This window comes from Pleurodeles waltl, chromosome 1_1 (assembly GCF_031143425.1).
Source record: "Pleurodeles waltl isolate 20211129_DDA chromosome 1_1, aPleWal1.hap1.20221129, whole genome shotgun sequence".
Lineage (NCBI taxonomy): Eukaryota > Metazoa > Chordata > Amphibia > Caudata > Salamandridae > Pleurodeles > Pleurodeles waltl.
Window position 1 is genome coordinate 946,051,858 of NC_090436.1, and position 25,891 is coordinate 946,077,748.

General features: G+C 44.7%; 1 protein-coding gene across 2 annotated transcripts in view; it reads right to left on the reverse strand.

Moving 5' to 3' along the window:
- LOC138289633 (alcohol dehydrogenase 1-like) overlaps positions 1–25,891 on the reverse strand; it is a 385,600-nt gene that overhangs the window by 102,783 nt on the left and 256,926 nt on the right. For both annotated transcript variants that reach the window (XM_069230190.1, XM_069230189.1), the window contains exons 4-6: positions 17,441–17,528; positions 17,122–17,341; positions 11,852–12,112 (exon numbers count right to left, since the gene is read on the reverse strand). In XM_069230190.1, coding sequence (XP_069086291.1) covers positions 11,852–12,112; positions 17,122–17,341; positions 17,441–17,528 — 569 coding nt within the window. The remainder of the gene's footprint in view (positions 1–11,851; positions 12,113–17,121; positions 17,342–17,440; positions 17,529–25,891) is intronic.

The following is a 25,891-nucleotide window of genomic DNA, read 5'->3' on the forward strand; positions in this document are numbered from 1 at the left end:
ACTTAATTCTCACATCACTTAGCCGCCAGAAATGTAGCGAAGACCGCAGAATCAAGATAAGGTAATCTCTACCAGCTTTCTACCAAAGACTATATCACCCTCCACAGCAAGTTTCTAAACACTCAACAAACCTTCCTAGGTCACAGCCTCACTTATGTAGTGTTCCTACACTCAGGTCAGGCTTTTGCTAACGGAAATGTAGAAATTACTATATTAATTACATTATTTCTCCCTGTGAGGCCTAACAGACAGAGGGGGATTACTTGTCATTTTGCAGCTACATTGGGAAAGATTCCCTGTCTGTTACTCCTCACCGAAAGAGCTCAATTAATACAGTGTTAGCTATCCATCACATCCGGTGGCTGTTACATCCTTTTGTATTCCATCACACTTGATGGCTGTTACATTCTGTCTCCTCCACAACTCGTGTGCCATTTTCTCTTGTTATTTGAGACAAGAAAACGATTTTTGGACTGCTGATAGATCATTTTCATCTCTTGATAAAAATCGTACAGTAGAGCATAATCTTGTGTAATTTCCAGCGCTAAGATTAATTCAAGCATTACATCCACCACCTTGTTGTTATTGCAGTCGATGCCCTAAGTGTGATGGGTTTGGCCAGATATGGGTCCCTTCCCTTGCTCACTTGGTTACAAGCATCAAGATATACCCTACTGATGACTCTGATGTGGGGCAAAACTGGTCTGCTGTTGCTTGTATTTCTTTTTGCAGGGGGCTCACATGGCATTAAAGGGTGAACTGCTCCCATAAGGAGCAGGGCTGGTTCTGATTAGCATAAGGCAGGCCTTTGTCCAAAGTGACATGGGTAGGTGAAAAATGATGGCCTGAAAAGCGTCTCAAGCGATTACCAGTGGCTGACCTTTATTCAAGTATTCCTTCCATCACTGTGTTGTTGTTATTGTTGCAGTTGACTTAGTGTGACAGGTATGCCCAGACATAGGTCCTGTGTCCACTTTTCTGGGGTTGATTGTGATCGATCCCTCGTGGAGGGGGCCTCACCTGCAAATTCAGTGAGGGCTGTTTCCATGAGGAGAGTCGGTAATGATTTGCATAAGGATGGTCTTTGTCTACAGTGGCATAGTGAGTGAAAACAATGCCTTGGAATGCGGCCCGGGTGATTGCTAGTGGATGAGATTAACTCATCACCTTGTTGTTGTTGCTGATGGAGTAGCGGGGTACACTATTTTGGCAGCAACTTTGTAAAGAACGTAGCCACAGGGACATGAGAGTCCCAGAAAATACATTGTGATTCCGGGAACCAAGAAAATAAAAACAGCAGATTCAAAAAAAAATCAAGTCCAGGGAAACCTTAAAAATAGTGTCATTTAAGGCTACCTTCAAAAATCTAGCATGAAACAGGTGGAAATGGAGGCAGACCTGGGTCAATGAACATTCCTAATTGTTGGAAAATGGGTTATTGGTAGGGCAGGTGGGTACCTACACCTAGCAACAAGCCACTAACCTCCACATAGGTACAGTTAGGTCTCAGTAAATTAATCCCAGCTCCACCCTTGGTAGCTTGGCATCGAGCGTCAAGGCTTAACTTAGGAGACAAAGTGTAAAGCATTCAAATATCACAAAACAGTAATCAAATAAAACACAGGAAACAGTTTAAAAATCCAAAACCAATTGATAAAAATAGTTTATATTTTTATCTTTAAAATGACACAAAAACTATTAAAATCGGTTCAGGGGAACCGGAGATATGATTTTTTAAAGAATTACTATTTTTCTAGCTCTTAGAAACAAAAAGCGCCAATCGGGTCATCTGGTTGCACCAGGACCGGGGCAAAGTCAAACTTTCAGGCCGACCGCGATGGAGCCCTGCTCGGCTACAGGTCGCGGGAGGCCTCGGTTAAAAAGTTACCTTCTGACTTAGTCTTTATTTTGATGTTTTTCTTCACCGGGACGAACCTGCCAGTTGAATCCGACCTCCTGGAGCCCTTGTCCGGATACGCGATGTGGGTTTCCTCGGTGGAGACTTTTACCTTCGGACTTAGTCGTTTTTTCGAGATGAAAATCCTTCGACCGGGGTAAACCTGGATCTTGATCCGACGTCCATGGAGCCCTTCTCGGATACGATGGCTGGGAGGTCCTGGTCAACTTTTTACATTCGGACTTAGTCTCTTTTTTGGATGTTTTTCTTTACCGGGACGAACCACGAAGTCAGGCCGGGTCGCGGTTGAGGCAAGCCGGCTAGAATTTCGGCGGCGGGTCGGTCCCTCTCTGGAGCTTTTTTCCAAAAATTCTCAAATCTTTTCCAAACTTCTGGGGCTTCACCCAGATGTTCTTTTAAGGTTCTTTTGGGGTCCACAGCTCACCCCAAGGGTCCAGAAGTTCTGTGATGGTCCTTGGGGGGAGCGGACTTCAACTCCCAGAATGCACCTGGCGCAAACTCCTTTTTGGCCACTGGACAGTGGTCAGCTGGTCGCTTTCTTCAGGAGTTGGTGCAGGGGACTCTGGTTTAGCAATTTTTCACCTGTAGCAAACAGGGAGTCCCTCCTTGAACCAGTTGAAGCCAGGCAAAGTCCTTCTTGTGGTGAAGCCCAAGTGTGCAGCTGGTGCAGTCCTTCTGAGTGCAGGGTCCAGGTGCAGGCCAGGGGTCCAGCAGGGCAGTCCTTCTTCTTCTTTAGTTCCTTTCTTGTTGAATTCTGGAGGGGATCTGAGGCGTGGGTGCAGGTCTGCCAGTTTTATCCTTGCTCCTGGGTGAAAAGCAGGGGGGCCCTGGTTCTCCAATCAGGGACAGGGTCGTCCCCCTGTGATGACCACTTCCTGGGAAATCATAAACACACCCCTCTCCTGCCCTCTCCTAATCTAATCAAGGGGGCACCTAGCTGTCTGGGGTTGCAGGATGTGGGGGTGTTGTTGGGTGCTCCAGATGTCCTTCTCTGCCTTTGAAGACCAGTTTGGCAGCCCTCCCCCTTCCTGCCTCACCATCTGCTGAGGGGAGATTCTCTCCCCCAAGCACATTCCTTTGTGTGAAGCCAGGCCACTTCACACCTCATTAAAGTAGCCTGGCAGAAGCTGCTGCAGGCTGGCCAATCAGAGCACAGCAGCAAAAACAATGCAGAGCTGAAATTGGCAACTTTTTAGGTAAAGTCTAAACTTTTTACCTGAACTAGTTATATTAAATCCAACAACTGGAAGTTGTGGGATTTATTATAACAATCAATTTGATACCAAATTCTTGGTATGTAACATTTAAGGAGACTTTAAAATTTAAAATAAAGTCTGCCCATTCTAGCCTATGAAGGCCATTTACTTCAATGAGGGAAAAACGAATTTGGCTGTTTTTACCTCACCAGGGCTTATAAATCTATTTGTATAAAGTCCCTGCTTATAGTTACATGGCACCCAGCCCTAGGGGCACATAGGGCACACTTTAGGGGTGACTTATATGTACAAATAAGGTAGTTTAAGACTTTGGAAGTACCTTTAATTCCAAAGTCGAATTTGCATATAACTTTAATTTAAAAGCAGCCAGCAAGGCAGGCTTGCTTTTAAAATGACACTGGGCACCTCAGCAATGCACCTAGGTGTGCACCACCTATGCTGTGGTCCCTAAACCTACATGCCCTACCATATACTAGGGACTTATAGGTAGGTTAACTTAGCCAATTATAATTAGCCTAATTTGCATATCCATTTTACACAGAGCACTGGCCCTGGGACTGGTAAGCAGTACCCAGGGCACAGCCAAGAGTCAGTAACCACCAGTACCTATCCAGAAAGAGTGGGGGTGATCAGGTAAAAAAAAAGGACTTTCCTACACTGCCCCCCCCCCCAGATGAAAGGTGATGGGTACTAACCTACACCCTGGTAGTCCTCATCAGCTAAGTGGAAAAACCTGGAAAGGCCATCTGCATTGGCATGAGCAGTCCCAGGTCTGTGCTCCACTGTGAAGTCCATCCCCTGTAGGGAAATGGACCACCTTAACAGTTTTGGGTTCTCCCCCCTCATCTGCATCAACCATCTGAGAGGTCTGTGGTCAGTTTGTACACGGAAGTGAGTGCCAAACAAGTAAGGCCTCAACTTCTTCAGGGACCAAACCACAGCAAAGGCCTCCCTCTCAATGGCACTCCATTTTTTCTCTCTGGGGAGTAGTCGCCTGCTGATGAAGGCAACTGGGTGATCATGGCCCTCTTCATTAACTTGTGCTAACACTGCCCCAATCCCTTCCTCTGAAGCATCTGTTTGCACTACAAATTCCTTGCTATAGTCAGGGGCCCGTAACACTGGTGCTGAACACATAGCCTGTTTTAGGGTGTCAAAAGCTTTCTGACACTCTGGGGTCCAAATGACCTTCTTGGGTTGTTTCTTGGAGGTAAGCTCAGTCAGAGGGGCCACTATGGTCCCAAAATTCTGAACAAACCTCCTGTAATACCCAGTCAGGCCAAGAAAGGCCCTGACCTGAGTCTGGGTTTTTGGAGCCTCCCAATCCAGGATAGTCTGGATCTTGGGCTGGAGAGGTTGTACATGGCCTCCACCAACAAGGTGGCCCAGGTACACAACAGAACTTTGCCCTATCTGGCACTTGCTTGCCTTGATAGTCAGGCCTGCTTGAAGCAGGGCCTGAAGCACTTCCTTCAGGTGGACCAGGTGGTCCCTCCAGGTGGAACTAAATACAGCTATATCATCCAGATAAGCTGCACTAAAAGATTCCAACCCAGATAGGACTCTATTCACCAACCGTTGGAAGGTGGCAGGAGCATTTTTCATCCCGAAGGGCATCACCTTGAACTGAAAGTGGCCCTCTGGTGTGGAAAATGCTGACCTCTCCTTAGCTCTTGGACTTAAGGCAATCTGCCAATATCCTGAGGTCAGATCAAATGTGCTCGGGAATTTGGCAGCCCCCAACCTGTCAATGAGCTCATCAGCTCTAGGTATGGGGTGAGCATCAGTCCTAGTGACTGCATTTAGACCTCTGTAGTCCACACAGAATCTTAATTCTTTCTTCCCACCTTGGGGATTAGCTTTGGGCACCAGTACCACTGGACTGGACCAAGGACTATCAGAGGGCTCAATTACCTTCAGGTCCAACATCTTAGCCACTTCAGCTTTGATGTTGGCCTTGACCTGGTCAGACAGCCTGTACAGCTTGTTCTTGATAGGCAAGCTGTCACCAGTGTCAACATCATGGACACACCAATTGGTGAGTCCAGGGGTCAGGGAGAACAGACTAGCAAACTGTCCCAAGACTTGCTTACAGTCTTGTTGTTGCTGATCTGTCAATTTGGGAGAGAGTACCACTCCCTCCACTGACCCATCTTTTTCCTTTGAGGACAGGAGGTCTGGCAGAGGTTCACCCTCCTCCTCCTTCCCTTCATCAGTGACCATCAGCATGGTCATGTCTGCCCTGTCCTGGTGGGGTTTCATCCTGTTTACATGTAGGATCCTGTGAGGATTCCTGGGAGTGCCAAGGTCCACCAAGTAGGTGACCTCACCTTTTTTCTCTAGGATTGGATAGGGCCCAGTCCATTTGGCCTGTAGTGCCCTAGGAGCCATGGGCTCCAAAACCCACACCAGCTGTCCTGGGTGATACTCAGGCATGGTAGCCTTTTGATCATGCCAGAGCTTCATGAGCTCCTGACTGGCCTCCAGGTTTCTGCTTGCCTTCTTCATATACTCAGCCATGCGAGACCGCAGGCCTAGTACATAATCCAGCACATTCTCCTTGGATTCCTTGAGAGGCTTTTCCCAAGACTCTCTCACCAAGCACAATGGGCCTCTTACAGGGTGCCCAAACAGTAACTCAAAGGGGCTGAATCCAACCCCCTTCTGTGGCACCTCCCTGTAGGCAAACAGCAGGCATGGGAGGAGGACATCCCATCTCCTCCTGAGTTTGTCAGACAAACCCATGATCATGCCCTTCAGGGTCTTATTGAATCTTTCCACCAGACCATTGGTCTGTGGATGGTAGGGTGTGCTGAACTTATAAGTAACACCACACTCCTCCCACATGGCTTTCAGATAGGCTGACATAAAGTTTGTGCCCCTATCTGAGACCACCTCCTTTGGGAATCCCACTCTGGTGAACACACCAAGTAGGGCCCTAGCCACTGTGGGAGCAGTGACTGTCCGGAGGGGTATTGCCTCAGGGTACCTGGTGGCATGGTCCACTACCACCACAATGTACCTGTTACCTGAAGCAGTTGGTGGGTCTAGGGGACCAACAATGTCAATCCCCACCCTCTCAAAGGGAGTCCCAACCACTGGCAGTGGAATCAAGGGAGCCTTTGGTTTGCCCCCTGTCTTGCCACTGGCTTGACAGGTGACACAGGAGCTGCAAAACTCCCTGACTTTTTCTGACATTTCGGGCCAATAAAAATGGTTGACCAGCCTGCTCCAGGTCTTGGTCTGTCCCAAATGACCAGCTAAGGGGATATCATGGCTTAAGGTAAGGAGGAATTCTCTATACTTTTGGGGGACCACTACTCTCCTAGTAGCCCCTTCTTTAAGGGCCCTTGCCTCAGTGTAGAGAACTCCATCCTCCCAGTAAACCTTGTGGGTACCACTGGTATCCCCTTGTTCTTGCCTGGCAGCAGTCTGCCTCAGGCCCTCAAGAGTGGGACACTCTCTTTGTCCCTGGCACAAATCTTCTCTGGTGGGCCCACCTGCCCCTTGCAGTTCTGCCAAGTCAGGCAGAGTTTGCAGGGAAGGTGTCCCTCCCTCAGAGTTCAGATCCTCCCCCTCAGGGTTGGATTCTTCCTGACCCTCTGTACTTGTTGGGGCTGGCAAGCCAGACCCAGTGCCTTTTCTCTTTTTCTTGGAGGCTTGGCCCATTGTTCCAGGGTCCAAGTGTCCAGCATTCCCCTGTTGTGCCGCCTGTGACCTGGTCACAGCACACACCCATTCAGGGAGGTCCAGCATCTGTGCATGGACCCTTCTTTCCACTTCTGACCACTCAGATGCTTCAAGATAATTCCCCAGTAGACACTCTACTGGGAGGGCAGGAGCTCAGTAGACACTCTACTGGGAGGGCAGGAGCTACAGCTACTTTTTTAGGGCCAGTCACACCTCCCCATTCCAGACTCACCATAGCCATGGGATGGAGTTTGGTTCTGGTATCTGCATAAGTCACCTGGTGGAAGACACCAGGTAAGACCTGCTCTGGAGAAACCAGCTTTTCTGCGACCATTGTCACACTGGCTCCTGTATCTCTCAGAGCTTCCACTTCAGTCCCATTGACTTTAGGCCTCTGCCTATACCTCTCCATGATGGGAGGTAAGGTGGCCATAGTTGCAATGTCCACCCCCCCCTCGGATACTAAGGTGACCTCAGTGTACCCTGATTCCACCCCTGGGCCAACTTCCACCCCCAACCCTACACTAGCAATCCCCTGGGATTGCCCACCAGTGGGGGGCTTCCTGGAGCAGATAGCATCTCCTCTTTTATGTCCTGGCTGATGACAGTCAAAACACTTGCCGGCCTTAGCAAGCTCCTGAAACTTTCCTGCTTTAGCAGGATCATAATTCTTTCCCTGATACCCTTTCCCTTTAAAAGTGAATTGGCTCGGGGCTCCCCCTCCCTGAGAAGTTTTTGGGGACTCTTGTGAGGACTCTTTGGGTTTTTTGTCATCTTTCCCCTGGTTCTTCCCCTGAGAAGAACCATGTCCTCCCTTTTTCTGATCACCCCCTGGGGGTTTCTGGTTAACCCTAGTTCTTAACCAGTCATCTGCTGCCTCCCCCAGCTCTCTGGGGTTGGTCAACCTAGAGTCTACTAGATACTGGCGGAGCCTCTCTTGGACACAATTAGTTAGAAGGTGCTCCCTCATAATAAAATTGTACAGCCCCTCAAAGGTACTTACCCTGTTGCCCTGTATCCAGCCCTCCAGTGCTTTTACTGAAATGTCCACAAAGTCCACCCAGGACTGGGTGCTTGTCTTTTGGGTGTCCTTAAACTTAAGCCTATACTGCTCTGGGGTTAGACCAAACTTTTTAGTCAAGCAACTCTTCATACTGGGGTATGAGTCTGCATCCTCCCCACTCATGGTTAGGAGCCTATCCCTCCCAGAGTTGGGAACTAACTCCCAAAGGAGTGAACCCCAGTATTGAGGCTTGACTTTCCTCATCTGGAGGGCCCTCTCAAAGGCCCCCAGCCACTTATCTATGTCATCCCCCTCTACATAGGCAGGAACCACCCCTTTGGGTAATCTGGGGGCAAAACCCCCACCCAGGGACACCTCAGTTTCTTTCTCGCTGCCTCCATCTTTTTTTTCTTTGCTTGCCCACTTTTTCTTTTCTAGGGCAAGCTTATCTGCTTCCAAAGCTATGTAGGCTAGCTGGGCTTCCAGCTCTCTTTCTCTGATGGATGGGTTCTCTCCTCCTGAAAGGACCCCCTTCCTACCACTAGCTTTGGGTCTGCCCCTAGTGACTGTATCCACTGAGGACCGTTCCTCCTCTTCCTCACTTAGGCTCGGACGCCTTCCCTCCCCTGAGTGGTTAGAGTTAGCATCTTCCCCTTTTTCTTCCTCCTCTGGAGCTTCCTCTGTCTCTACCTCTTGGGCCTCAGCCCATGCTGTCAGGGATTTAATCAGGATTTGCTTCCTGAGATCAGTGGTTGCAGGCAACCCTCTCTCAATACACAACCCCCTAAGCTGGACTACTGTCAGTGTGGGTAGGCTAGCCAGATCAAGCTCCATGGTTCCCTTGTTTTGTGTCAACAAAAACTTTTTGCAAAAATTGGTAACAAGAATTTAGAAAAAATACAAAAATTCAATAATTGAAATGAATCCAAATTAAAAAAAATTAAAATTAAAAATTAAAAACAATTTTTGCACTAGGACAATTTAAAGGATTTTTATTTTGTTTTATCTAAAACTGTAACGTGATATTGAACACAAGTACAGGATCCCGTCGCTGCTTCCAATTATGTTGGAAAATGGGTTATTGGTAGGGCAGGTAGGTACCTACACCTAGCAACAAGCCACTAACCTCCACATAGGTACAGTTAGGTCTCAGTAAATTAATCCCAGCTCTACCCTTGGTAGCTTGGCATCGAGCGTCAAGGCTTAACTTAGGAGACAAAGTGTAAAGCATTCAAATATCACAAAACAGTAATCAAATAAAACACAGGAAACAGTTTAAAAATCCAAAACCAATTTATAAAAATAGTTTATATTTTTATCTTTAAAATGACACAAAAACTATTAAAATCGGTTCAGGGGAACCGGAGATATGAATTTTTAAAGAATTACTATTTTTCTAGCGCTTAGAAACAAAAAGCGCCAATCGGGTTATCTGGCTGCACCAGGACCGGGGCAAAGTCAAACTTTCAGGCCGACCGCGATGGAGCCCTGCTCGGCTACAGGTCGCGGGAGGCCTCGGTTAAAAAGTTACCTTCTGACTTAGTCTTTATTTTGAAGTTTTTCTTCACCGGGACGAACCTGCAGGTTGAATCCGACCTCCTGGAGCCCTTGTCCGGATACGCGATGTGGGTTTCCTCGGTGGAGACTTTTACCTTCGGACTTAGTCGTTTTTTCGAGATGAAAATCCTTCGACCGGGGTAAACCTGGATCTTGATCCGACGTCCATGGAGCCCTTCTCGGATACGATGGCTGGGAGGTCCCGGTCAACTTTTTACGTTCGGACTTAGTCTCTTTTTTGGATGTTTTTCTTTACCGGGACGAACCACGAAGTCAGGCCGGGTCGCGGTTGAGGCAAGCCGGCTAGAATTTCCGCGGCGGGTCGGTCCCTCTCTGGAGCTTTTTTCCAAAAATTCTCAAATCTTTTCCAAACTTCTGGGGCTTCACCCAGATGTTCTTTTAAGGTTCTTTTGGGGTCCACAGCTCACCCCAAGGGTCCAGAAGTTCTGTGATGGTCCTTGGGGGGTGCGGACTTCAACTCCCAGAATGCACCTGGCGCAAACTCCCTTTTGGCCACTGGACAGTGGTCAGCTGGTCGCTTTCTTCAGGAGTTGGTGCAGGGGACTCTGGTTTAGCAATTTTTCACCTGTCGCAAACAGGGAGTCCCTCCTTGAACCAGTTGAAGCCAGGCAAAGTCCTTCTTGTGGTGAAGCCCAAGTGTGCAGCTGGTGCAGTCCTTCTGAGTGCAGGGTCCAGGTGCAGGCCAGGGGTCCAGCAGGGCAGTCCTTCTTCTTCTTTAGTTCCTTTCTTGTTGAATTCTGGAGGGGATCTGAGGCGTAGGTGCAGGTCTGCCAGTTTTATCCTTGCTCCTGGGTGAAAAGCAGGGGGGCCCTGGTTCTCCAATCAGGGACAGGGTCGTCCCCCTGTGATGACCACTTCCTGGGAAGTGTGGCAAAAATCCATCCCAGAAGGCAACAGTCTCTAAAAATCCAAAATGGATGAATCTGATTTTTGGAGGAGAGATCTGGCTGAGCCCACCCACTGGTGTGGCTAAAAATCATAAACACACCCCTCTCCTGCCCTCTCCTAATCTAATCAAGGGGGCACCTAGCTGTCTGGGGTTGCAGGATGTGGGGGTGTTGTTGGGTGCTCCAGATGTCCTTCTCTGCCTTTGAAGACCAGTTTGGCAGCCCTCCCCCTTCCTGCCTCACCATCTGCTGAGGGGAGATTCTCTCCCCCAAGCACATTCCTTTGTGTGAAGCCAGGCCACTTCACACCTCATTAAAGTAGCCTGGCAGAAGCTGCTGCAGGCTGGCCAATCAGAGCACAGCAGCAAAAACAATGCAGAGCTGAAATTGGCAACTTTTTAGGTAAAGTCTAAACTTTTTACCTGAACTAGTTATATTAAATCTAACAACTGGAAGTTGTGGGATTTATTATAACAATCAATTTGATACCAAATTCTTGGTATGTAACATTTAAGGAGACTTTAAAATTTAAAATAAAGTCTGCCCATTCTAGCCTATGAAGGCCATTTACTTCAATGAGGGAAACACGAATTTGGCTGTTTTTACCTCACCAGGGCTTATAAATCTATTTTTATAAAGTCCCTGCTTATAGTTACATGGCACCCAGCCCTAGGGGCACATAGGGCACACCTTAGGGGTGACTTATATGTACAAATAAGGTAGTTTAAGACTTTGGAAGTACCTTTAATTCCAAAGTCGAATTTGCATATAACTTTAATTTAAAAGCAGCCAGCAAGGCAGGCTTGCTTTTAAAATGACACTGGGCACCTCAGCAATGCACCTAGGTGTGCACCACCTATGCTGTGGTCCCTAAACCTACATGCCCTACCATATACTAGGGACTTATAGGTAGGTTAACTTAGCCAATTATAATTAGCCTAATTTGCATATCCATTTTACACAGAGCACTGGCCCTGGGACTGGTAAGCAGTACCCAGGGCACAGCCAAGAGTCAGTAACCACCAGTACCTATCCAGAAAGAGTGGGGGTGATCAGGTAAAAAAAAAGGACTTTCCTACACTAATAAAAGCACTAGTGACAGAATTGCTTTGAGAAAGGCATTCAGCTATCATAGATGAATCAAGTAGTTTGGTCAGTGGTAGTAGGAAATAGGCAGCTTGCGTGCAGTGAAAGGCCATTTCTTTGGAACTAGTTCACAATGACCAGCTGCAATCAACCTAGCACTTCCTCTTTAGAACAAAATCATGAACTCATCTTTCCTGAATTCTCTATGAACCCACTGATTTCACAAAAACAAAGTCAGCTTTAGTTAATTCTTTGTGCACCCATTTCGTAAGTCAAAAGCACCTAATATCATAATATCTGGAGAACAGAGATAGGCAAATAAAAAGAATGTGTTCCATATCAGAAAAAGTTCTGACAGGTTATTTATGGGAGTGTGCCATTCTGTCGCTGGAAAAAAATATGTACCCCTAAATGCTCCTACTTTTAAAATTAGTAATACATTTTTCACCTGCAATTGTTACTGAATACGTACCACAACACCAGTGCCTCCAACACATTCAAAAGCATAGTCGACTCCTCCATTGGTCAGCTCACAGATCACTTCATGAATGGGCTTGGTGTAGTCCTTGGCACTGATACACTCAGTGGCTCCCATTTCTTTTGCCATTGCAAACTTGGTTTTGGTGCTTGCTACAGCAATGATCCTCGAAGCCCCAGATACCTTGCAGCCAATGATAGCTGACAGGCCAACTCCTCCCAGTCCAAAAACAGCACAAGAAGAGCCAGGTTCAACCTACATACATAAACAGACAAAGAAAGGAAACCCAAAATGATGTCAGGTGGTACAGATGGGCAAAGTTACATTCAATCTGCAAAGGTACTACTGCACAAAACAATGAGTTATGGTTTAGTTTAGGTTAATAAGAGGTTACTCCTACAACATAAAACCTCACAATACAAGCAAATCACCAGTAAAGGTAGTAACCTAACTTAAACTCCCAATCCAACAAGCCCTTATTTAATAACTTGACACATAATTTCACAAATACAGTACTACCTAACTTTTCCAGTGTTCAGCCCTCCCCGAGAGCATGGACTAATTACTAATATCCATCCACTACTCCCATTTTAGGAAGTGTTTTAGGAATTCCGTTTTTCTTGTTTTTTAAGCACTTCACAGGAGTGCTCGTGTTTTCACTCGCTCCAAGCTCCATTTCTGTAAACAGGTCTGTAAATCTTTTTCTTATCTCGTCACATTAACTCTGTATTTAAAGACCGAGATCAAATGACAGATGCTGTTTTCCGAAGGTGCCTGTTTACCTTTCTTTCTCGGACTTCAAAGTGAGAGGATTTTTATGTTAATAGATCGCGGTATTGCATGCCCATCCCCAAAATCCCCTCCTGCTTCGCTGCTTGACATGTCCCCAGAGGTCATCCCTCAATGTTGCTCACCCCCTTCTTGCTTGCCTCGTCCATTCATCATTGCTTGTTATACTGTGGAGGTTGTATTGAAACCTCATAAACATGTAAAGAATGCGTCAGAGTGGTTTGATGTGTTGATTTCCACATATTACCTGGGCCAAGTCTCCCGTCTTCAGCAGGATGATCAACGTTTTTGCTTAAATGCCAGTTTCAGGCTTGTGGGTGTCATGCTCTGTTTTGAACATAACCCAGCTATTTATAATCCTCTTATATTTAAGCAGTGATTTCAGCGGTGGAGCCTACATATTCAGTGTTTTCACACAAACCGAGCTCCGTTTCTGTAAACAGGCCTGTAAATTTTGTTTTTATCTCATCACATTTACTGTGCATTCAAGGACCGAGGCCAAATGTCAGAAACCTTTTTCCCAGGGCGCCTATTTACTTTTCTTTCTCTGATTTCAAAGTGTTTTTATTCACCCGTTTCTCTATTTGCTGTTGCCTCTTTCCCCCTCCCATGGCAGGGATCAGGGATCTGAAACCACCACAGGTTTGTGCCAGATGTCTGTTCTGTTTTCTTTGTGTTTGAGTCACAAGAATAGAATTATATTTTAGCTAAGAGTATCCATCCTTTTTCCCTTAAGTGTGCTGCAAGATTTATACCTATGAGTTGACTCAACGCGCTGTGTTAAATAGTTCAAACTGTAATGTCTTTTGAGATGCTATTGTGCCTTATTTGAAAATAACTCGGTTCAGACCTTCTTTTTAAAGTACATTTGTGCTCTATACAACAAGCAGAATACAGTAGAATCAGTGTCACACAGTCTTGGACTCTGAACACAAATTGTTGTGGCTAAGCTCAAGGATGCTGTTTAACATTGAAAGATTTAAATGCTTCGATATTTTTAATAGTACAGAGGTTAAATTTCTTTCATGCAACATAATTCTTTTGCAGGACTAGCACATAAAGGTATATAACACTTTATAAGCACAGATCACTGCAAACGTTCCTCGAATGAGGGATTTGTGCCTGCCACACTTCTGGCATTGGCCATGGTCACAAATTTTGTATCTGCGCCATGCCACATCCGCATGCACAGATCAGTTGCTTCACAAGCAGTATGTTTTTCGTTTTGGGAGCTTGTTTTGAGAAGTTGAATTGTGAACAAAGTCATTTGTATCCAATTTTCACACACACAGATAGGGGAAAATCGAGGGCAGAAAAGAGTAGCAACATTGTTTCACCTCACCTGAAGGCTGCCCCACTCAGCACTGCAGTTGATAGAAAACAAGCATTTAACCCCACATAGTTCAACACAAGGCCACACAATTAAGTGCCACAACACATAAATCCACGCCACATAATTGCACTACACACAAAACATTTAATCATCTCATATTTCCACACCACACAATTCAACTACACACACATCCACATAATCAAAATCCAACAAATTCAACTCATAACTTTTTTATTCCTCTCTATGCCACATAATTCCACTTCACATAATACCACTCCACTCAACAAAATTCTACTCCACTTCAAACCATATAATTAACCTCGCCCAACACAATCCAACTCCAAATAATTCCACTACACATAATTCCACTCCAGCCTACAAAAGTATACTTCATGCCACATATTTACACTCCATATATATCCACTCAACTTCTAAACACATAACTACACTAAACAAAATTCATCTTCGCAACATGCCACATAATTCCAATCCACATAATACCACAGCACACCATGCCACATTATTAAACTCCACATAATTTGACTCCACACCATGCCACATAGTTCCAATCTACAAAATTCTTCTCCACGCTATACCATAAAATTCCACACAACGCCACACAATTTCACAACACACAATTCCATACCATGCAACATATTTGAGTTCTACATAATACCACTCAATACCACCTATTTACACTCCACTCAATACCACAAAATGACACCCCTGCATCAATCCACTCTACACCACATAATAACAATCCACATAAATACACTCTACACCATGCCACAGAATTCCTCTCAACATAATTTCACTCATCGCCAAACAGTTCTGGGCCACACAATTCCTTCAAACACCACATAATAGCACACCAACCTACATATCTCCACTCCACAACACACTTCCACTACACAGCACATATATCAAATCTACAACACAGAATTCCACCTCATGCCACAAAATTCAAAACCACACCACATAATTCCACTTCACTATATGACACTCCACAAACACAATACCACTCCACATAATTATACTCCATGACACACAATCCCAAGCCACCCAATTCTAGTACACTCAATAGCACATAATTACTATCCCCATAATTCCACTGAACCTCATGCCACATAATTCCACTACACATAACTCCATTCAACATCACACAATTCCATGCCACACAATCCCACAGCAAACAATTCCATTCCAAATTTATAATTCCATTCCATACCAAAGATCATCCACTCTGCTCCACAGCAAATGGCTAAAAGACATTGATAACACCAATATCTCTTGAACTGCGGAGAGCTATTGAATTTGCCAATGCTTGTTGATCTTGCTCTAGGGCCAAGAGGGCTCACAGTTACAGCTGTCAGACATCCTGTTTTCCTTCGCCTGCATTGTTTGGAGAGCGAAGGAAGGTCGGGACAGCTAAAACCTACCAGGTTCCCTGGTAATTAAAAACAGGACACAGGGGTAGCTGTGAGCTGTCATAGGACTTCTTGGCCCACAGCATTTTGGGGAGAATGGAAGTCCGAGCAATAGGCAACAGCTCTGTGCTTTAAATCTGATATTTGTGATAATGCCTTCCAATAGAATCCATATACGTCCTTGCACTCTCCACACTGAGGCATTTTTTAGGTAACTGCACTAAATTAAACATGTAATAATATAGAAACTTAACATTCCAGAAAAGCTATCAGTGGGTGTAGCCTACGCCCAGACTCTGTGTCCCAATAACCTGCAAAGCACAGGCGTCAGCCATGCCCTGCACCCAGATACAGGGCATGTCCATTGGCTACACATTGTTTACAATCAGTAAGCCCGATTCACAAAGGTAAACTTACACTTTTGTATAATTTTACTCTTTTTCAATATTCACAAACAAACAATTTATTAGTAAATCTACTAAAGCGGAGACTCCGCAGTCGGGTAGAGAACTCTGCACATAAAAGCAAGGACAGGTCTATCTTGTTATGTACAGAATACCAAAACAAAAAAAAGACCAAACTTACACAAAAGTGTAGGTTTACCATTGTGAATCGGGCCCTGAGGGTACCCACAATGCCCCAGAAGCAGTTGCACCCATGTATGAACTCTTAGCAGTGGGCTCTGGGTTCACAGTGTACCGTTAATTTAGGAAAACTTAGAAGTGATTCAAATTAGAGCATATGCTCTTCAAACTAATTAGTCATTCAGAATCTAATTGAGTATAATATTGCTTCAAGAATATTCTTTTTTAATTGACCATTAGTGTAGTCTATAACAAAAGTATAATCTAATTATATTGGTTTACCTGTGAAAAAATTGTTTTAATCCTTAAAGATATTGGGCCATATTTACCAGAGATCTGCGCCGCTGAAGAGTCACTTTGTATGATGCTCCTGTGGTGCAGGTCTCTTAATCACATCTATGAGATGACGCAAAGCCACCCTGTGTGGCTATCCATGGCCTCATAGATAAGGAGTAAGGCAAGGCAGCGCAAAGTGCTGCATTGCCTTACTCTACGTCAAGGAGGTGTTCTATGGGTGTTGTGGAGTGTTTTCCCATGTAACACCCATGGGTTTTGACACATTCCCAGATTTACAAGGATCTGTAAACCTGGGAAAACATCAAAACTGTGCGCCTCCCCAGGGAAGGCATAACGAGGAGAAATAACTTTATTTTTCCTTTTTTAACTCTTTCTGTGTTCATATAGAAAGAGGAAAATGCCTCCATTAAATGTTTTTGTGCAGGAAGGTGTCCCTTCCTGCACAAAAACAATCATGCCAACTATGCAGACATCCTTGCACCAGGGGATCAAGGGTGCCTGCGTTGGCGGTAGGCACCCAATTGTGCGCTGGTGCCACCAGAATTTCATTTATACTGCATATTCCTGCCCTTTCCTTTTAACGTAGGGCAGCGCAGCAACGTGACTTGCTGTGCTGCCCTGCGACAAAAAGTCGTAAATGAGGCCTATTGTTTTTTAAAGTGAAGGATGCACTAACAGAAATATGTCTATTTGGTGCCAGAAATATGTCTATTTGGTGCCCCTATGAAGCAGTTTATTCCAATATGAGTAGCTTTTAAAGATTAATCATGTAAATGTGATTTTTCTATTCTGATTTTGCTATTTTGGGATAACAGTGAAAGGTTTGAGCCTTACCTTGGCTGCATGGAGTACAGAACCATACCCAGTAGAAAACCCACAGCCAACCAGACAAGCTCTATCAAGAGGGGCAGCGTCATCAATTTTTGTGACAAAGTCGTCATTCACAACAGTGTACTCGGAAAAAGTGCTGGTGCCCATGAAATGGTAAACCACTTTCCCCTGGCAGCTAAACCTGGAGGTGCCATCAGCCATCGTTCCAGGTAATGTTGCAAGGCTGTTAAAGAGAGACAGACATATAATTATGTTAATTTTTGTCTAATCCTGTTTTACTTACATGCATCTAACGCTCATGTGCACCAAAACACAAACATACTTATTCTTTATACAGAGGTTGCTCTTCGGGTTTTTGCAATCCTTGCACTCTCCACACTGAGGCATATACAGAGGAATAACCTTGTCACCTGCAACAGAATAAAACATAGGTATTTTATATTCGCTTAAACAACACCTTGCATTAAATTTGTTAATTAATTCAAGCATTAACGCCTTTAAGGAGTATTAAATGTATGAGGCTTGTGCACGTCCTGTTATCGCCACCGGTCTTAAACCCATGTGGCAGAATGTATTGTCAAATAAATGTTGGCATTTTTAAGCACAGGACACCTATATGCGTTATCATGAAAGAGAACTTGGGGAGTGCTGAATGACGTCCTGTTTTTGACACCCTGCTTTGAGCTTTACTCATTGGTAAAAGCGCATGCTTTCCTTTTCTTAACTGGTTTTCCCTCCATGTGATTTTCATGGCGAAAACCCCTCGGCCCAAAGGAAGTGTACGCTAAAGTCAGATATAAAATGGGTGGATGCTGACATTTGCAGCCAAATTTATGGGCATAATTACAAGAAAGTGGTGCATCAGTTGTGATGTGTCACTTTTCTAGCACCCCCTTAACGTCACCATGATAGCGCCATGTTCACAATACGGTGCACCATGGGGCATGTTAGCACAATAGCGTCAACATTTTTGACACTACTGTAATGCTTGGTCAACTAGCGCTAAAAATTGTGGTGCTAGTTCAGGAATGCATGGGGATGCCCATTAGAAACAATGAGAGGGTCACTTTGATACTTGACAGGAAAAATAGCACAGTGAAATCTCATAAATTTCACTATGCCATTTTTCTAGGCCTCTTAACAGGAGAACGCCCCCACCTTTGCATACATGATGCCTGGCTCAGGCACAATGTGGCACAAGGGGTTACAAAGGGCTGCAATGCTTGCAACCTGCAACTTTGTAAATCTGGCTTGGGGAAAAGGCCTCCTTGAAGCCACCTTACAGTAAAGAAAAATGACGCTAGGGGGCACCAGAAGGCTATAGGGGCTTGTAAATATGCCCCTTAGTTCTTCTGTGGCACAAAACTCAGCCCAACAGCAAACTTCGAAACCCACAAAAACAAATGTCAGGGCACTTGTGAATCACAAATTAATTTGTCCTTGTGTCCTTATTTTGGTGTCTTGTTCACAATCCTCAAACATAAGACCGACTAGAATAATCACAGATTTTGTCAATTTATTCAGCAGCAGCCAACAGCCAACACGTGTTTCATCCTGTGAGAGGATTTGCTCTCATGGACTTCATCAGGGCTGTAAGAATTCAAGTCATGACCATAATTATAGTCAGAAATGTAAAATACCCCAAATTTCCAACCACGTGACTTTAGTGCCAAACTTGATTTTGTACGTGACAATTCGTGAGAAATTGGAAATTGGAAAAACAACACAGACACTTAGAGTTCTAATTGAACATGAAGCCACAAAAAACAAAATAAAAAATTAACATGCTATTACAAAATAGTCCAAATAGAGAAAAAACCATAGTGAAATATTAAGGGCAAGGAGCATTATGTAAGCCATGACTCCGAGCATATGTATGTGTATAGGAAATGGCGCCCAAGTAAATCAAAAAGTAAAACCCATATTTAGGAGTGATAAAGCGAGGAAAATACACCAACACCCCTAGAGTGAAATTCTAGAAACCCTATAAACAACTATGATCGCACCCTACATACCTTTCATAAGAATTACCAAGAAGAACAATCTAAATTAGTGTTTTCTTTGTCCTTCTCTTGAAAATTTCAAGCTTTGATTCAATCTAAAAAGGGGCAAAATGGACAGTGATCGAACTCTGTCTGGCATGTCTGTCGGTACGTCGAAAAAAGTGAATTATAAATCAAAGAAAACCACACCTAGTGATATAAATATACATAAATAACAACCTACCACAGGAAAGTAATCCGATCAATCTCATTTGTGTCCCACACGGTGAGTGAGCACCAAATCTGCCATTGAAAAACACGTAGTTAAAGAAATGTCATTTCTCATCGTAATTGCCCTCAAGTCACCCTATACACTCCCCATATGTAAATAGTAGAACCAAATCCCTGATCACTCCGCTTACCTTTGTGTAGAGTAATAGAGAGGACAAGAGTCCCAGTATCTCGTGGCATCAGTATGTATAAATATTAAGGATGCCGAGAACCCGCAGGTCAATCCTTTATACCGCCTATACACTAACTATTCGTACAACGGAAATAAACAGAGGACTGTTACAGGACCTCCGTGTGGGCGCCATCTTGAAGGAAAAAATGTTCACTCGTATGATTCTGTCCGTCCTGCACTAAGTAAATCAATCCGGTGGTACCCAGAAACTATTCGTACACCGGACCTGCGGGTCTTTAAGACTAATGAACATACTGATAGAGAACTCAGAGAGAAAAGTTACTAAACTACAGGCGGAAATAGCCTCCTTAGAAAATGAGATTAAGAATATGAATCCGGAAGAAGCAACAGCTAAGAACTACAAAATTTTGAGTGAGGTTATCGATCAATATGGCGCAAGGACCACACCGCTGACAACATGACCGCCCTCAAGAACGCTACACGCGAACACCACCACCTGATCCGCACTGCCAAAAGGAACTTTTTCACCGACAGACTAGACAAAAACAGCCACAACAGCAGAGAACTCTTCAGCATCGTCAAAGAGTTCTCCAACCCCAGCGCCAGCGCCAACGCCGTCACGCCCTCACAGGATTTGTGCGATTCCCTCGCCACTTTCTTCCATCGCAAGATCAGCGACCTCCACGACAGCTTCGGACACCAGACCCAACCATACACCACTGAACCCGCTTCCCCGGACACCACCCTCAACAACTGGACCCACATCAACACGGAAGAAACCAAATCCATCATGAACTCTATCCACTCCGGCGCCCCTTCGGACCCCTGCCCGCACTTCATCTTTAACAAAGCCGACGACATCATCGCCCCGCACCTCCAGACCGTCATCAACTCTTCTTTTTCTTCTGCTACCTTCCCCGAATGCTGGAAGCACGCTGAAGTCAACGCCCTACTAAAGAAACCTACGGCTGACCCAAGCGACCTGAAAAACTTCCGCCCCATCTCTCTTCTACCTTTCCCAGCCAAGGTAATAGAAAAGACCGTCAACAAACAGCTGACCACCTTCCTGGAAGACAACAACCTGCTCGACCCTTCACAAACCGGATTCCGAACCAACCACAGCACGGAAACCGCCCTCATCTCAGTCACAGACGACATCAGAACCCTGATGGACAACGGTGAAACAGTCGCCCTCATTCTCCTCGACCTCTCGGCTGCCTTTGACACCGTCTGTCACCGCACCCTAATCACCCGCCTACGCTCCACCGGGATCCAAGGCCAGGCCCTGGACTGGATCGCCTCCTTCCTCGCTAACCGCTCCCAAAGAGTTTACCTCCCTCCGTTTCGCTCAGAACCCACCAAGATCATCTGCGGCGTACCTCAAGGCTCATCGCTCAGCCCGACACTCTTCAATGTCTACATGAGCCCCCTCGCCGACATCGTACGCAAGCACGACATCATCATCACCTCCTACGCCGACGACACCCAACTTGTACTCTCCCTCACCAAGGACCCCGCCAGCGCCAAGACCAACCTACAAGAGGGTATGAAGGACGTCGCAGATTGGATGAGGCTCAGCCGCCTAAAGCTGAACTCTGAAAAAACGGAAGTCCTCATCCTCGGCAACACCCCGTCCGCCTGGGACGACTCCTGGTGGCCCACGGCCCTCGGCACCGCACCGACCCCCGCAGACCACGCCCGCAACCTCGGCTTCATCTTGGACCCTCTTCTCACCATGACCAAGCAAGTCAACGCCGTGTCCTCCGCCTGCTTCCTCACTCTCCGCATGCTCCGCAAGATCTTCCGCTGGATCCCCGCCGACACCAGAAAAACCGTGACCCACGCCCTTGTCACGAGTCGCCTGGACTACGGCAACACCCTCTACGCCGGGACCACCGCCAAACTCCAAAACCGCCTGCAACGCATCCAAAACGCCTCGGCCCGCCTCATCCTCGACGTACCCCGCAACAGCCACATCTCCGCACACCTGAGACACCTGCATTGGCTCCCAGTCAGCAAAAGGATCACCTTCCGTCTTCTCACCCACGCACACAAAGCCCTCCACAACAAGGGACCGGAATACCTCAACAGACGCCTCAGCTTCTACGTCCCCACCCGCCCCCTCCGCTCTGCTCTGCTGGCCTCGCACTTGCTGCCGTCCCTCGCACCCGCCGCTCCACAGCGGGTGGGAGATCTTTCTCCTTCCTGGCGGCCAAGACCTGGAACTCCCTCCCCACCAGCCTCAGGACCACCCAGGACCACTCCGCTTTCCGGAGACTCCTAAAGACTTGGCTGTTCGAGCAGCGATAACCCCCCCTTTCCCCCCTAGCGCCTTGAGACCCGCACGGGTGAGTAGCGCGCTTTATAAATGTTAATGATTTGATTTGATTTGATTTGAATATCAGAATGAGATTACACTAAGAAAGGCTCGCAAGCTGAAACGTGATGAATTAGACTATAGAAACGGCAGAATATTCACATTTTCTCACAAATATGACCAATTAATTAACAGGGGGGAGCGATTACTAACTCAGGATGTAGGTTCCTCATCTTCTCTTAATAGTGCCTCAACCAGCAATAGTGAATTAAGTGGGATGTCGAACATCTCAAGACAAGATATTACAATACAGCAAAGCGCCCCTCTTTCTTAGCGGAAGTTCAAAGAATAAGACAGGGACAATGGGAAATGAACAGACGCAAGGTAGACCCCGGAAAACAAAGAGGGGCAGGAGAGGAGGAACATGTAGAAGGAAAGAAAGGAATGAAGACCAGGTCGTGGAACAAGGAGAAATAGAAGAGACTGGCAACAATGCGATTTCCATTATTAACCTTTCTGATACAATACTCATGACAAAAGACATTTCATTATTGAGTAGAGGCCTGAGATTCTATCCAGGGGATTTTGGGGACTTCCAAAGAACTAAGATCAATTTTTTCAAATTTATTAGACGTTTAAAACTTAAGAAATACTTTGCTTTGCATACTGGCAACAGGGATGATACCTTTCTATCAGAAAGTAACAGGGATCATTATCCTCTCTCTATTAATTAAGGATATATATGATACAGCTGCATTATTGTCTATTACAGATATTGAGCATGATTCTACTACTATATCTCAGATTTTAAATGATCTGGATATTCCAATGGATACAACATACAGTGGACTGTAAAGTAAGTCTATGTGGACACCTACCCTCAGTAGTGGCAGTTGCATTGATACATTCTTTAGACTGGTTTGGCGGGATTTAAATAGATTAGAGTCTAGAAAAGGTACTCAACACTTCACCTACCACCAAAATCTAAGTCATGAGGAACGAATGAGAGATTCTCAGACAATTAGGTGATAATACCTGTTATGAGAAAATTAGTTGTGATCCTATCCCTGCACTTTCAAACAAGATTAAAAATAAATTACAGGAATATTTTGATCAATCTTTATTGAGAGAGGATGAATTCAAGTACCTCCAAGTCTTTAGACCAAGACACCCCTGTATCTATATGTTGCCTAAAATACATAAGAACCCTATTTCCCCTCCAGGTAGGCCCATTGTTTCAGGTATGGGTGGTCCTACGGAGAGACTTTCAGAATACGTAGATATATTTTTGCAGCCCTTTGTGGTCAATCTACCTTCTTTTATCAAGGATACCAAACATATATTGAGCATACTTGCTGACATTATTTGGGAACCAGGGATGACTCTAGTGACATTGGATGTTACCTCCCTATACACGAGCATAGAACATGAATTGGGAATGACAGTCTTGGGTCATTTTCTTTACAAAAGATCTGCGAGACTTTATGGACATACTGACATGGTATTGATTATGGTGGAAATGATCCTTAATAATAACTTTTTCTTATTCAAGAAAGATTGGTATCGCCAAAAACGAGGCGTGGCCATGGGATCCAGATTCTCACCAGCCTATGCAAACCTCTTTATGTGGTTTTTTAAACATAAATTCATTTGGGGCAAGGAGGGCAACAATTGGAATATGGATATTCTGTTTTGGGGCAGATATATTGATGACTGCCTAATGATTTGGACAGGTGATATACCAAAACTGAATGAGGTTCTAAATTATTTGAATTCCAATGACCTAAACATCAGATTTACCTTTGAATACAACACAACCAGCATTGTATTATTGGACGTGGAACTGTTCATCCAGGATAATAAGATCGAGAGTCGTCTTTTTAGGAAAAGCACTACCTGCAATTCTATATTACACGCGCAGAGTTCACAACATATACATCAGATTAACTCAATACCATATGGTGAAATGGTAAGGGCAAGGAGGAATTGCAGTCTCGACAAAGATTTTCTACATTGTATAAATGACATGGGAACTAGATTCAAATTGAGGGGTTACCCATCACATGTTATTGAGAAAGCACGAGATAGAATAATGTGTTTAAACAGGATACACTGATACACAAAGCCAGATTAAGGGATGCGATGTATAACGAACTACACGAAAACATCTACACTTTTGCGAAAATGTGTGAATAAACACTGGCATGTGCTTACTGCTGATCCAATACTTAAGAGAATAATTACTGATACCCCAGTATTTACTGACCGTAGGGGTAAGACCCTCAAAAACATGTTATGTCATAGTTACCGTACTACACATCAACAGGACAATTGGCTGACCAGTCGCAATAAAGGGTTCCACAAATGTGGACACTGCGGTATGTGCAGATGGGAGACATCAGGAATTTCCACTTTTAAGAGCATTAAGGGGGACCAATTTTCAATCAAATATAACATTACATGTGACAGCAAATATGTTATATACATGATCATATGTAAATGTGGACTTTACTATGTAGGGAGTACGATCAGATCACTCAAAATCAGAGTAAACGAACACCATAGAGCTTTAAGACAAGACGTTGACAGATACCCTATAGTGACTCACATGAGACAATGCGCCACACAAGGTCAAGTGAAATGGTTAGAATTTTTGGGTTTTGACCATATAGCTAGGAACCCCAGAGGGGGGAACAGAGAACTGACACTAAGGAAGCAGGAGTGTTATTGGATTCTTAAACTTAGAGCAGTCGAGGAGGGTCTCAATACTAATTTTGAAATGGAGTACTACCTGGGTGAATAGTTCGGTATTTGTGTTACTCAGCTAGCACCTTAAGCTCTAATAAGGCGTCTTCAATTGCATAATGTTCACCTGTCTTATGATTTATGAGTGTTATGTATTGCCAGTTTTGTACTGGTCAAACTGATTTAATTTAAGCTCACATTGTACTTTCTTTAACATTTTAGAGGATATATAAATATGTGAACTATTTTCAATACACAATACAAACATAATGTATATGACTGTGATTTTTGTTATGGCATGGATCTTATGTAACCCATGACTCACGGTTGCATGATACATTTTTCACTACATACTTTTGTTCATTTGTCTTTTCGCAAAATTCATGTTATAGATTTAGAATTCATCTTTTGGTTATCTCCTATATTGGTGGTTTAGCGTACACAAATTTCACTTATAGATATAAACACTAGTGTTGGCTCCATTGGAACCAGTAGAGTGTACGCAATATTTAGCACTGTTAGTTTTTCTGCTTTGCAGAGTATTAATTTTAGCCCTGTATCTTAGGGCTCTATGTGTTCATTTCCTCTTTATATTGTTATGTCTATAGATCTATTGTTAGCATAGGGACACAAGATGTGCGCGCGTAATTGGGTGCCATTGGATCTATTCACTAAATGCAGGACGGATTGAAGTATACGAGTGAACACATTTTTTCCTTCAAGATGGCGCCCACCCGGAGGTCCTGTAACAATCCTCTGTTTATTTCCGGTGTACAAATGGTTTCTGGGTACCACTGGATCTGTTTACTAAGCGCAGGACGGACAGAATTATACGAGTGAACTTTTTGTCCTTCAAGATGGCGCCCACACGGAGGTCCTGTAACAGTCCTTTGTTTATTTCCGGTGTACGAATAGCTTCTGGGTACCACCGGATTGATTTACTTAGTGCAGGATGGACAGAATCATACGAGTGAACATTTTTTCCTTCAAGATGGCACCCAAACGGAGGTCCTGTAACAGTCCTCTGTTTATTTCCGGTGTACAAATAGTTAGTGTATACACCGTATAAAGGATTGACCTGCGGGTTCTCGGCGTCCTTAATATTTATACATACTGACGCCACGAGATACTGGGACTCTTGTCCTCTCTATTACTCTACACAAAGGTAAGCGGAGTGATCAGGGATTTGGTTTTACTATTTACATATGGGGAGCGTATAGGGTGACTTGAGGGCAATTACGATGAGAAATGACATTTCTCTAACTACTTGTTTTTCAATGGTAGATTTGGTGCTCACTCACCGTT